Source organism: Eptatretus burgeri, chromosome 13 (assembly GCF_056783735.1).
Source record: "Eptatretus burgeri isolate ZD-2024b chromosome 13, Ebu_testis_v1, whole genome shotgun sequence".
NCBI lineage: Eukaryota > Metazoa > Chordata > Myxini > Myxiniformes > Myxinidae > Eptatretus > Eptatretus burgeri.
Window position 1 is genome coordinate 3,625,860 of NC_140973.1, and position 14,728 is coordinate 3,640,587.

The 14,728-nt window shown below is 42.4% G+C and overlaps 1 protein-coding gene across 5 annotated transcripts in view; it reads left to right on the forward strand.

Annotated features, from left to right (window-relative positions):
• Positions 1-14,728, forward strand: part of PLEKHA8 (pleckstrin homology domain containing A8) — a 93,901-nt gene that overhangs the window by 46,911 nt on the left and 32,262 nt on the right. For all 5 annotated transcript variants that reach the window (XM_085850817.1, XM_085850820.1, XM_085850816.1 and 2 more), the window contains 2 exons: positions 10,239-10,297; positions 14,283-14,413. In XM_085850817.1, coding sequence (XP_085706943.1) covers positions 10,239-10,297; positions 14,283-14,413 — 190 coding nt within the window. The remainder of the gene's footprint in view (positions 1-10,238; positions 10,298-14,282; positions 14,414-14,728) is intronic.

Below are 14,728 nucleotides of genomic sequence, written 5' to 3' on the forward strand. Positions count from 1 at the left end.
TTTCATGCCATGAGTATTTTTTTGATGATATCACAGGTGGCTTCATTGTGATGTCATTGCATACGTTGAACACTTTGTCCAATCAGTATGAACGTTTTTGAGGGTCATCTCGGACTAAATTATCTGGGGGGGGGGATCATCGGTCACATGGTTCAGCAGCTATGATTTTTTTTATTTTTTGAAGAATAAACCTTAAAAAAAATTAATTTTGCCAAATGGCTGAACAGATCGAGGTGAAACTTTACAGGTGTTATCGCTTATCCATGAGGAAAAGAATGTTCTCCACCTATGATATTCCAGGTCACATGGTTTGGCAGCTCTGATATTTTTTTTTGAAGAATAAACCTTTAAAAAATCCTCTTCTCCAAAACAGCTCGGCAGATTGAGGGGAAACTTCACACACATGTTCCCCCAAACCTTGGGGATACCAAGTTGTTCATGAATAATTAATAGGTCACATGGTCTGGCAGCCATATTGGATTGAACAAAAATCTTAAAAAAAATTATTTCTCTTGAACCACTTCATCAATTGACGTGAAACTTCACAATTGAGTAACAAACTAACAGCTTGAGTCATCAAAGACACGACCCCCTCCGGCTCCCCCATCACAATCCCCCCCCCCTCCCAGAGGGAACGGGTCCTTTTCGTCAACTATAATTTGAAGCTGTTCAAATTTTAAAGGGCAGAGTTCTGCTATTGAGAACTTTCCAAGCAATTTACTTGTGAGACAAGTGGGTACCTGATGAATGCCCGTTCACCAAAAGTCTTTATTCTAGTATGAGGAACGATTGGGATATTAATCTTGATAGATCGCTGCTTTATCATTAGGGTGGAAAGTGTGATTCAGTCAGTGTACAAAGGAACTGATTTTCTTTTTTGCTTCAAAGGTTGCCAGAAAAATTTCAAAGTCTATATGTTGTTGTACTGGGAGTCAATGAAGTGTTTCGTGGCTGGAATGATGCGATCAAGTGTACGGGGTTGAACCGTGAGCCTGGCTGCTAAATTCTTAAGTTGCAAAGGCTCGAGAGCAGAGGCAGATAAACCTCCTAACAGCACGATGAAGTATTCCAGGTGTGATGTTATCAAAGCTTGATCCAAAGTTTTGGTATCCTGATTTATGCAAGAGCGGATTTAGGTAATGGTCCACAGATGGAATGGAAAGGATTTACAGGTGAAAGGAAAGAGTTGTTTCTCGAGGCGCAGTTACACTTGAAACCACGGAATCGGAAACTATGAGGAGATCCCAACTTTAATGATCTGGGGTTAAACCCTTTTTTGCGAGCGGCTAATGAAATGACCAGCATGTCCATCATGGCAACTACAATTTCATTTTTCTATAATTTATGAAAGGATCGTTAACTCAGCCAGTATAATTTACAGATGGCTTGCTTGCCTCCTTTGCTGACTTGATTTGCATTTTCTTCATCGAAATCGCAACAACATACTCTTTCTCACTTGATCAGCATGCTTATGAGGACTTTGTGTCACTCCAAATGAGTGGTTGAACAAAACTTGCCACCTTATACTTGCTTCTTGCACTATGGTTCTCTTTGCATATCGAGAACCTCCTTATGCAAAACTTTTTTTTTTTAAATGAGATCGAGGATCATGGAAGATCGAGGTGACCGAGGGGATGAATTGACTGTAGAGCAGCTAGACAACAGTTGGACGTTTTCTACGATTTCCAGACCTGGCATTTCCACAATGTCAGGGATCACAGAGCAGTCGTAGTGCTACTTGCTCATGGATGATTGAGATTCCAAAGACTGACTTTAGAAACGAAATAATTTTTGCTACGTTCTTTGTTATCCTTCTGTTGTCATTGAATCGTATGAGCTGAGACTTGCACAAAGAAATCCAGTGATGAAGTGATGGAAATTCTGCTTTTCATCTTTGTATTCACTTCCTCGGTGATGCAGAGACCATGTGACCTTCCGTCACACACAAATAGCTTATAGTGCATGGGCCCAGGCCAGAAATTCCACTTGTCGGTACCATCTAAGGAAACCAATCCTAGTTATGATTTTTGAATTGGTGTATATTTATATAGATCATATTTTGATGTGATAACCATTGCAGACTGGCAGCTTATTGGTAGTTATCACCTCTGGAATGTACCCACCCTCCGCATAATGAAAGCGAAAAGGCAAACAAATCTGGATATCCTGAGCTGTTATTGAATGATATTACCTTCATGGGATGTGTCAATAGTCCATTGTGTGATTTTTCCCCCAAAACGTCAATATCTCAGAATGGTAAAATGGTAAAAATGCAAAATACATACACTAAGCTGCTCTTCTGGAACGGTTATCACATATTGAATTGATCATATTGTCCCTACCAATAACTTAGTAGACTTAGTAGTAACCCTAAAGTTTGGTTTCCCAGATGGTACCGATATATGCCTGGGCCCATGGACCATTAGCAGGAGTAGATTGTGTTGAGAGTTGTGATGGGTGGTTGGCCAGAAACTGTATGAGAACATTTCAATGCATTTCCAATTCATAAGGCCATCTGGAAAAAGAAAAAAAAATGCTGTTGTGCAATTAATTAGCATTTTGTATTGAACTATTGAGTTCATAGAACACCTTACCCCATGCAATCTTAAGAAAAAGGACATGGGAAGGGTCTTTTATACTCTTGCTTTGCATTTTCCAAGCACGATCTATATTTCCTATGAGCTGCCATTTCATCGAAATCTCGATATTCCCCAACGCCGAGAGTGCGAGCGACAAATTTGATTGGTCGAGATGGCATAATATTTTGTCCAAGTACTGCTAAACTGGAGGTTTTTGGAGGTGTCAACAAGGCAATTTGTGTTCTCCAGTATTCATCTATCTATAATTCCAGCAATGTGTGTGTCTGTGACCACTGTTTCTCGACAACCACTGGTCCGATCTCATTGAAACTTGCCAGCTATATTGCTGGGGACCTGAGGATGTGCCTTTTCAAGGTTTGATATTAATCGGACAAGTCCTTCCCAAGTTATGGCCATTTATTTACCAAACAATGACGTGACACGTTGCTGCGGCCATTTATTTATCAACCAATGACATGATACGTTGCTGCGTAGGCGTGGCAAGTGTCATGGCAAGCAAAGGCAGGGAGGTAAACTTGATTTTAATTTGGATTTTAATTAACTCTGTGTGTGGAAGTGTGGTTGTCACGAGAACGTGAGAGCGAAGGAACGGCCTATGTGGTTGTTGTTTCTGGCACGTGGTTTGAAAGTTTTTGTTGTTGTTGCTTGCACGTACGGGCATGCACCATTGTATATAACTCGATTGAAATAAAATAAAAGCTTTAAAGGCTGTAGAACAAAAAAAAACAAAACTTTTTTTTGGAAGTTTACCGCTTTTGATGCTCTGTCTTGTACACCACCTTATTTTACACATTAAATTAGTTATTTGTACCTGTTGTTTGTGTCCTTTATGATGTCCCTAAAATAATGCAGCAAGTTTCTTGTTTGGAATGATTTTCGATTTTGTTTCACTGCCAGACAGGCAGACAGAGTAGAACAATTACCTTACTCCACTTGGTACCTGGGATGAGATGCGAAATGTTTCTGTCCTCCCTGCCCCTGTCTTCAACAAGTCCTCAACCCCCCCCACCCCCTTTCCTCACAAGCCAAAGTCCTCAACCCCTTCACCCCAAAGTCTCAAATCCTCTCTCACAACTATCTGTCTCCTCTGCCCCACCCACCCCAACTTTCTTCCCTTTCTTCAAAACGTTCTCTTTCGTTCAGAAAAACATTCATTAAGATTAAATAATGATGCAGTTCAATGTTTGTTTCAATCTCGTGAGATTCCACCATCTCGCAATTCTTCAGTAACAAGAATGACCGCACTATGGTCACAACCTGCGATGCAAAATACAATTCCAAAAGGTTCGCTCGCTCTCTTTCCACGAGTGTCATGTTATTTTATCGACAACGACCCGTTTGTTTTGCTTCGATCTTGCGTGTTCCCTCAAGAGCGTCTTGATCTTGGAAATAGTTTCTGTTTTAACGACTGAAGCAAGATATTCTGTATTATCTTTCATGAAAAAACGTTGAGTTTAAATGTCCTGGCATTCATCATCCTTGTGTTGGAATTTCATTTTATTTCAGATCCAAAATAAAAGTTATTTTTTACTTAACATCAACCAGCCTCGCTCATCGTTTGTGTGACTTAAGGAATTGTGAGACATAAAGCTAAACAATAAATACAAAATTAAATAATCAATTTTGGTTCCCAATCAAAAATATATGATTAAAATAATTGTGCAGGAAACCAAGCAACCCCCTCCCCACATCATAACCCATCTATAATCTTCTTCCTCCTGTGCCGCGGGTTGCCAATGGTCATCATCATTAACATTGATCTTTGTCGGGCCGTTGGCCACGTGATATTTTTCACGGATGAATTTCTCACTGTATGTTCAATGCTTATTGTGTGAATTTTAAAACCAATATTTGGATTTAGCTTGTCAAAGAATAGTCTCCGTGAGCCAGGCTTTTTCCTTCAACAAATAATTTTTATTCAACATATGATTAAATTTTTCAGTGTCGCACATCTTTAGTAGCACTCGAACTAAACAAAGCTGAAGGAAATCAGATGATGCTTACCAAAATTACCACATCAACTGCTTTAGGGTCTGGCGTACGGTGCGTGCTGATGGCCTTGATTAAACCTCACTAATAATTTTTATTTGACATGCGATTAAATTTTTCAGTGTCCCTCATCGTGGGTAACACTCGATCCCAACAAAGCCAATGGAAATCTGATGCAACAAATCTGGGCAGTATCTAATTGGCAGAGGCCTACATTCCCTACAAGCCTGATATCTTCGGCCCAAGATGATGGCCATATCATTTTGGCGGGGTTCCATGGTGGGTGGAGTCGAACGACAAAAGTGGGTGGGGGTCTCGCAGCTGTCTGACCAATGGGTGCACATTTCAAAAATCGACCCCCAACAAGAACCCCCCCAACAACAACAGTAAACTAGAGGGGGAGCACTCGGGAGAGTGCAAAACCTCCGCCGCCAGTACTGCTGGGTCACTCAAGTGAAACTTGTATTTTATTCATTAAATATGATGTCAACAGTGCTGACAGAGTTATAGTTCTTTTCTCCAACATTTTTTTTTGGGGTGAGGGGGGGTTGGAAATCACTTAAAACATGTAGAAATGCAAAAAAAAAGAATTTTCTCTATTTTTGGGGGGGGGCGGGGTTGGAAATCACTTAAAACATGAAGAAATGCAAAAAAAAAAAAAATTTCTCTAACAATTTTTTTTTGGGGGGGGGGGGACCAAGTCCAAAATTTAATGGCATGATCCTTGGACAATACCTTACCCCCCCCCCCCCATCAAGTTTCATCGAAATCCGTCAGAGTTTTTCCGTAATACTGTTCACAAACAAACAAACAGAAAGGGGTGAAAACAGTAACCTCCATCCATCTTCGAAGATTGTGGAGGTTAACAACCACAGCAACATGGAGCTCTTGTTGACCTGTGACATCCTGCCACATGTCACAGGTAAAAATAGATAGATGTAAAAAACAGTCATTTGTCATGGAATAAATAATACAACACAACTGGAGCTCCTCGCACAAAGACCTTTATAAAGATATGGGTTTTATGCTCCCCACCTGGTCAAGTAGTTTAAGAGAAAATCGTCAGATAAACAGAAACAAACTGTCCGAATAACCACTATATATATATATATATATATATATATATATATATATATATATATATATATATATATATATATATATATATATATATATATATATATATGTGTGTATATAATTAGGATTAGGCTTTAAGATATGTGTGTGCTCTTGTGCAGAAATCTTTAGTCCCAGATGTTGTTGGGTGACTGACTTGTATCTGGTGGGCTGTTCATACAAGTATAATTGTGATCATACTGAGCAAGTGATGAGTGACCACTCTCCATCTTGCCAGTAAGACCCTGCACAGCTTAGCTTGCAAAGGAGGCCTTGATGGATGGAGGTAGCCTTGATGGAGGTAGCATGCACTTCAGAAGTGCTGGATCTTCCACTGTGTGGAGTTTGTACATTACTCAGACCTGCATCAGTTCTCCCATGTGGTAGGGGGTCAATATTAGATTCCTACAAAGGGGCCTTGATATGTATAGCACGATGTTGCATGTCATCCAGCTTCTTAAAATGCATGGTACTTGCAGACATCCATTTGAGAGGAGCATACTCCATTGTGAAACATTCTAGTGTGGGATTTCTCCCCTCGGGCTCGGCCAGGTGGATCCAAATATGGAGCAATACTACAATGGACACTCGCTCTTTGTCCAACTCTTATGGCAATGGAGTTAATGTGAGACAAGAAGCCCAATCTCTGGGAGAACCCAACTCCAAGTAATCACTGCAGGCGCTTGCCACCCATGAAGAACTCTGGAGGCTGCTCACTAGATAATTGTCTACTGAGAGACAGGACCTTGCATTTCTCAATAGCAAACAGGACATTACATTTCTGCCCCCACTCGTAGATCTTCTTTAAATCCTCCTTCAGAGAAATGGCATGATCTTCAACAGGCAGTAGATGGTACTATCAACGGCATGGAGGCAAGTATGATTATGCAGGTTTTTACAGAGATCGTTAATGTATACTAGAAACACTGTGGGCCCAATAATAATTGATCCTTGAGATACTACTCTTGTAATTGGAGTTGAATTTGATGTTTGGCTGTTGACCACCAGCTGAATACATCTGTCTATCAAGTAGCTGGATAACCACTGCAGCAGCTGCCTTCTGACTCTATTGGCATCCAGCTTGGCCAGCAATCCCTTGTGCCATACTCTCAAATGCAGCTTTAATGTCAAGTGCCACAATTGTACCCTCCTGACGTCTATTGAGACAAGATATTAGCTCATCACTCGTGTGTCAGTCGGGGGGCCAAATGACCAGGATGGAAGCCAAACTGATTGATTGTCTCTGATGAAGTCATTTCCAATTAGATTTTTCCTCAAAGCAGTGTTGATAACACTCTCCTTAACCTTGCTGATTCAGCTGAGTTAGGAGACTGATCAACCTGTCGTTGCCTGGGACAGAGACCGAGTTCTTCTTATGAACTGGCACGACATTGGCTATCTTCCAGGAGGAAGGGAAGTGGCCACGGCTAAAGCAGAAATGAAACAGTTTGGCAAGAGGTGTGCCAAAGACTGATGCCCAGTCTTTGAGAACTTTATTTCCAATTCCATCAGGTCTGGATACCTTATTTGTGTCTAGCTTCTGCAAGAGCCAACTATTGTCATGAGACCATAACTTCACAGTGTTCAAGTGAGTGTCTGTGTGAGCTGTGATATCAGGAGGGTCATTTTCAACGTAATCAAATGTACTCTTTCCAGCAAATTGATTACAGAAGATGTCTGCTTTCTATTGAGAGGTGGTGAAGGTCTGATTCTCCTTCTGCAAGGTTGGGACACTAGAATGTCATCCTTTCCCTTGTATCCTGTTCACTGCCCACCACCGATCACAGGGCTTGGTTGCTCCAGCAGTTGGACGATCTTTTGTCATTTAGCCTCCTTCTACACTTTGAGAGTTCTGCCTTGCCCCTATCAGAGCAACATGGATAACAGCAATTGTTATATGCCAGACAGACAGCTTTGTCAGCCATTTGGCAAGCCTCAGTCTCTCTCTATCGAGTGCAGCCTGTGGCTGCTGGTTGCATCATTGGTTGGGACGCGGCGATGCTGCTGATGCAGTGTCCCCTTTACCAGTGCACTGGTACTCATTTTGCCGACCTCGGAAGGATGACAGGCTGAATCTACCTCCTTGTGTTAATTCAGCGGCCTCACGGGGCTTGAACTCAGGACCCTAAGATCCCAAGCCACCACCCTAATCACAAAGCCAACACCAGGCTTGGCAAGCCTCAGTAAACCATGGGATCTCGGTCAATAGAACAGTGACATCTCTACTCCATACCTGACTTGATTGGCTCAATGTTGTTGCAAGCTATGTCAGGATCTCCAGTGTTTAAGGCTTCATCCCATGCCATTTTTTGCAGCTGCTGCCTGAGGGATTCTCGGTTTACTTTTATGCCATCCCATAATCACCGTTGCTATGTGTTATCCAAGACTGGTGGCATTTTGAAGATGATCTCCACTGAGTGGTCAGATGTTCCATTGTTTGACTTCACACTTGTGTGCAATAAGCAGCAGAGTCAATAATGACCAAGTCCAGTGGATTATCACCACTGGTCGGCTCTTTCACCAGTTGATCCAAGCCATGCACCAGCCAAAGTTTGTAGCATGCAATTCCAGCTGTCATTTGGGGACATGCTGCCTAACCAACGCCTAATGATGTACATTGAAATAACTTGGAAGCATCACACAATCTGAACCAGTGGTTTGGGTGACAGAATCCAGGTTATCAGGCAAGTCGTCAAAGATTGGAGGTTCCAGGTTCCGATGACGCTTAACCTGAAGTGGATTGCGAAACCAAATAGCAATTCCACCCAAACCGTCACTGTGATCTCATCTTTATAGGTGGCTCCTGGTATCCACTGAACGACATATAAGAATCAATCACCGTAGGATTTAACATTTGTGATTCAGTAGCAATAATAATATCATGTTTACTTCACTTGGCTGTATGGGCAAGCATTCCAATACTTGTCCTGAGACCTCTCACATTAACAAGAAGTATCTGCAAGCAGCGCTTTCAAAACGCTCCATTCATACATTTGAACTCATTATGATACAAAAGTGGTTGAGGAAGAATCTTACTCGTGTCATCCACCGGACGAGGAATATGCCTTCCACGGGTTCAGCGACACAGCGTACCCACTCTCTTCCCCACGGGTGTAGTTTTATGGTTGCCATCTTTTGATGCAATTTGCTCCATCACGGGTTCCACTCCCTCTCTCAGGCTACCTGAGTTGCCTGGGTTAGGCCAAGGTCACATTTGCCACGGTGGCCGTGGGGTCTCCAAAATCTACGGCCACTAGCAATTATACGGCGGCCGCAGTATTTCCACGGTCACACAATGTAGCAGTCACGTATGTTTTTATTTTTCGGGGAGCCGCACGGCGTATTTATAAATTGTGGAGACCGAAAACGTGGGGTTGCCGTATGGTCTTTGATTTGATGTCGCATGGTGACCTTAGGGCGTTCCTGCGGCGGCCATAGAATTTTCAAGGCAGATGCAAGGTGCCCGCAAGGCAACCGCAGGGGGGCCCTAAGGCGCATGTGCGGCCAGACGGACGGTAACGAATGGGTTAATTTTATTTATTTTTTTTACCAGTTTTTTTTTGTTTCGGCTTGTCGAATTGCTACGGCGAACGTTGAAATGAAAAAAGTTATAGCTCCACGGCGACCCTACGGCCTGTAAAATATAGCCATACGGCGTATGGCCACCCTGAGGCTACCTCAGAAACTCTGCGGTCACCGCACGTTTCTGTCAATTCAGAGGGCGTACGGCCGCCGTATCCTCGCCATAGAGCAAATGTGACTTAGGCCTTAGGTCTTATAAATTATGGAGACCGAAAACGTGGGGTTGCCGTATGGTCTTTGATTTGATGTCGCACGGTGACCTGAAGGGGGCCCTGCGGCGGCGATAGAATTTTCAAGGTCGCCTCAAGGTGGCCGCAAGGCGACCGCATGGGGGCCCTAAGGCGAACGTGTGGCCAGACGAACGGTAACGAATGGGATAATTTTTTTTTTTTGCCAGTTTTTTTTTTTTCGGCTTGTCGAATTGCTACGGCGAATGTAGATATGAAAAAAGTTATAACTCCGCCTTATAATTCCACGGCGACCTTACGGCCTGTAAAATATAGCCAAACGGCGTAGGGCCACCCTGAGGCCACCGCAGAAACTCTGCGGCTGCCGCACGTTTCTGTCAATTCAGAGGGCGTACGGCCGCCGTATCCTCGCCGTAGAGCAAATGTGACCTAGGCCTTAGTTAACCGCCACCCATGCGGTGTTGGTGTGTGCTGTCTCTCAAATGACTGACGAGCAGTGGGAGGCTCCATGACCACCTGGCCAATAAGAAAGCATGATTCAACAACATTGTTAGCGAGCTCCACAACAAATGTTCCTTCAATGACTTTTTCCTTCATGTCATTCTTTGTTTCTGGTTTTTTTTTTTATTTTTTTAATTTGAGGGGGAGGGGGTCAGCCTTGTTTTATTTATTTTTAATTCCTTACCTTCTATGTTAACTTTCAATTTGGTTTAATTTTTGTTTATCTGCTTTCACTAATGGTCCCTTTGTTTTATCCTTTTAGATAAGCTTGGTCCGACAGCGTTCGCTCCCGTCAAGTTGGATTTTGTCGGCAACATCAAGGTAAACTTGGTGCGACTGTTAAGGACGTAAACCATCCACGTGGGGTAGTTCGGCTTGTATGTGATTTCCTTTGATCAGAAACTCGAATTGTATGAAGAATACTGGGACATTTCTTTCATATTTGTTTATTAATTTGTCTTCCTCCTTCCCCACCCCCAACCTCTGAGGCTGCTTCCATTAGCATCCATTGACTAGTCATACAAATGCAACCTACCATGAAAGTAGGTAGGACCAGTCAGACTGTTCTGTGTCCCTGACAGCTATGGACGTCGGACTACAGCCTCAGGAAAGGCCGTGAAAGAGAAAAATACAACTAAGAGGCCTTTGTGATTGAGGCTTTAAGGTCGCAATTGCATTAAAGCTTGCACTCTTCCACGTGCCTTGACTTTATATACAAACAAGTGGGACAGATAGATGCTCATCTCCCAATGGAGGGCGGTCGTAGTTGGGTGCATTCGGTGATAGTTGATTTTCAGTTTGATTCCATGGAAACTTTGGACCCTGTGGGGGCTGAAAAGCCTGAAAACACAATTGTATTAACTCAGTGAAAACTATGCAGGATGAGCTGTTACTCAATCAGGTTTTTTTGTTGTTTTTTTTTGTCCATTGAAAGGATCCTTAAACCTTTTTTGACCCCAAATGGTCGAAGCGATCTAAAGGATCTTAAAAGGACTAGAAGGGTCATAAAACGACTAAAAAGGTCCATGGGATCTAAAGGTGTACATTCCAATAGTAGTTAGGGTCTGACAGGTCTAAAAGGGTATTTTTGGTTGACAGGAGGGATCTCAGCAGTCGAATGGGTCAAAGGTCTAGAGGATGGTCTTCAGTGTTGAAGTGGTCTAAAGGGATCATGATGGTCTTGAGGGCTATAAGAGTCAAAAGAATATATGGGGTCTCAAGAGTTATTGGTGTAAAGTTCCTACAGGGTATAAAGGGTCTTAAATGGACTAAAAAATAAAGAAGAAGATTGAAAGGACTGTCTCCACCACAACTCCCTGTCCTCCCCTGCCCCTTTCTTTCCTGTTCTTCAAAGCAAGAGGGAAATAATGACATGAAGAGGTTAAAATTTAATCGAGAGCTTGAATTAAATTATGATTAAACTAGATATCTGCAATCGCTAAGAGTAAGCCTTCCCCAGTTTCCCCTCCCCCCCCCCCCCCCATGGCGTACCCTTGGCCCATGATCCAATAATGACATATTTTGTTCGGACTGCCAAATGACCTTGACCTTCAACATTTAGGAATAGTGTAAATTAAGAAAATATGTCCCCATCTGCAATCTATCCATAAAACTCAACATCATGAACATCAGAGGCAAATTATTCAAGTTGTGATCAAGAAGGTGTTTTTGTTAATTAGGTCACAATCCTAATGAATAGTCCCAAGTGGGACAGGTGCTCATCTCCCGATGGAGGGCAGTCGGAGTCGGGCTGCATTAAGTGGTGGTCTTGAGGGCCTTAAGCGAATTAGCATCTTGTGGTGCAATACCCTTTCCTTTACCGAGTGCAATCAAGAGGTTTAAATTAAATAACTAAACATCTAGTGAGGTATGAGAATCTCACAATATGTGATGGATGTACAAGCTTAGATTACATTTTGAGTTGATTAGCTAATTTTCTCACCACCTGGATGGGAATTTTAAAGGGCTCAATTACTTTTTGTTCATCCACGTCATGAATCATCACGCCGATTTTCTAAACGATCCATTGAACCGCCTCAGAGGAGTATGAAAAAAACAAAAAATGTTAATGCACCCATGGACAGAAGGATGGAAGGAAGGATAACTGGAATGACTGAAGGACATCGTTATGGCTTCAGTATCTCATCTCGACTTTGTCGTGGACAGGCTTAAAAAAAAAAGAAAAAAAAAGTACATTCGATAACAAGTACATCCCAGTCCATTCAAAGTACACCACCCCCATGCCAAATAAAAAATAAATAACATATCCCCCAGCACGCAACATTGCCGGGCACCGTGCAGCACATGGAGATGGAATTGGGAGGGAGCGGTGCACAATAATAGACTAATTGATTAATTGTGTAATTGAAATAAATAAGAATTGTAAAATTATTAATTTCTTACTCGATCGGCTAAGAGCATACCTAAACCACCACTGTTTCATCCGAATCTCTAATTTTTCGAAAATTAATCAATAACTCAAAAATACCACTTTATAACCAAATCACTTGTTCACTGTCATGTCCAAATATCAACTTCCTTGCTCAAAAGGTGCCTGAGATGTTGCTCAGATGAGAAATAAACACACAGGAGTGTCAGTGTCACACAGGAGAGTGTCAGTGAAGTGTCAGACAGGAGAAAGATCTGGTAGTGGTAATAGACATGAGAGGTAAGCAGGCAGCACAGTGCCAGGCAGCTATAGGTAGAGCAAACAGGGTTTTAGGTTGTATTCGGAGGGGGATCGTTTATAAATCGGAAGAGGTGGTGTTAACATTGTACAGCAATTTAGTGAGGGCCACATCTAGAATATTGTGTGTAGTTTTGGTTACCACAACTCAGGAAGGACATAGATGCCATCGAGAGCATTCAGCGCTGGGTTACTCGATCGATTCTGGGCCTAGCTAGATTTAGCTATGAGGAGCAGCTGAAGGAGACGGCTTTATACACGAGAAAGGAGGTGGTTACGAAGAGATATAATGGAGATGTTTAACATAATGAAAGTTAGAGATAAAATAAGTGCAGAAGAATTATTCAACAGAGTCGACAGTGATAGGACCAGAGGCCATAGCCTGAGAGTAAAGAAGAGGAGAGTTAAGATGGAAGTAAGGTAGGGGACTTTTACTCAGAGAGTATTTAATGCATGGAATGGCTTCCCTGTAAAGGTAGTGGCAGCAGAAAAAGTCGATAAGTTTAAATAGAATTAGATGGGTACCTGGAAGTTATGGAGATCGAGGGGTACTATACCTTTTGGGAGGACTTTTAGGTAGTTTAAGCATTGATGGGTGATTGCGTGCAAGTGTACGGAGTGCTGTTGGTGAGGGATTTGTCAAGGGGGTTTGTGTGTTTTCAACCAACCCCATGCCCCCTCCCCTGAGGGGAAGAAGAAAAAGAAAAAGAAAAAATAAAACTTGAAATCATAATAATTAATTGATTAAATTAAAAGTAATTTTTTTTTCCCTCCATTTTCTTCTTTAGCTCTTGTGTAGATGGGTTGGTGTGGTGTTCGTGCGGGCATGATGGGCTGAATGGCCTCCACCTGTGCTAGATTTCCTTGTATTCCATGAAAATAAATGTCATTAATGAATTGATTAAAAAAAATTAAGTAAGTCATTGATTAATAAAAAAATACAAAATGACGTTTTTACCAAAGTGCTTGTTCACCATTGTGCCCAAATTTCAGCTTCCTAGCTCAGAGGATGGCGGAGATGTAGCCCGGACAAACAAGAAAACAAACGGAGTGAAAACTGGGTCCGCCCTTTCAGCACGAGTCATCGCTAGAGTGCCTTGGGCACCCAGCGATGACGTCATGCAGTGCCTCGAGATGGAATAGTGAGGGACGGTGTACAAAAACCTCCAGTTTGCTGTGCTGTTTATGCCGCATGGATTGTTGAGTAGTGACACGGTAACATGATCATCGTGTTTGATTTGGCACACCATTCGTTTGCTGGGATTCTTGTGATTGAATCATTTTGGGTGGAGTTAAATGATTCTGAGCTACAATTTTTCATCGATGATTAACTTTAATAATTGAGCATTTTGACTTGAAGTGAAAGGGATTATCGATTTTGATTGAGTAAGCTTACCCCCTAAAGAAACGTGTGTTTTGTAACATTTGGTGGGGAGTGTTTTGGGTGGTGAGGTTTCAGGTCTCGTCACATTGTCATGATTCCATTGAACATCTCATGCAATTGCATTCTACTTTGTTCAGTAAGAGTCAAAACGATTCAAGTGCATCAACAGATGTATGGTTAACATGTATTTGCGGCAGGCACAGCTTCATGTGATTAAGAGCTGTCCGTGTGTGCAGAAAATGCAGCAAAAACATCACATGTGTCCCGAGCGCTTCACGACATTGCAGCGCATCGTGACCCACGAGCTGGACACCGACACAGCCCTCCTTCGAAACTCGGCCACGGAAGCTCTGCTGTGGTTGAAGAGGTAGTGTATAGTTTAATCTCTCTTTGTGTTCGGTAACGCTTTGTGACTGAGGTGAAATCGGTATCGAACAACTAGTATAGGGAGCCCGGTGCATGGTGGGATGTAGACTTTTCGTTGGGATCGCCAATCGCTTGTCCTGGAATTTGATGCTAGTTCTTCTGACCAGGTGTGTGCAGGTAATTGCCTGGAACTAACGCAAGCTTTTACTTGATTATAATCACTGTTGACGTTTCCTGCAAATTATCCTTTGAATCCAAATGTTGGCAAACTCGTTGTGTGTTGTTATTGCTTCTCCGATATGCCTTCGATGTCGGA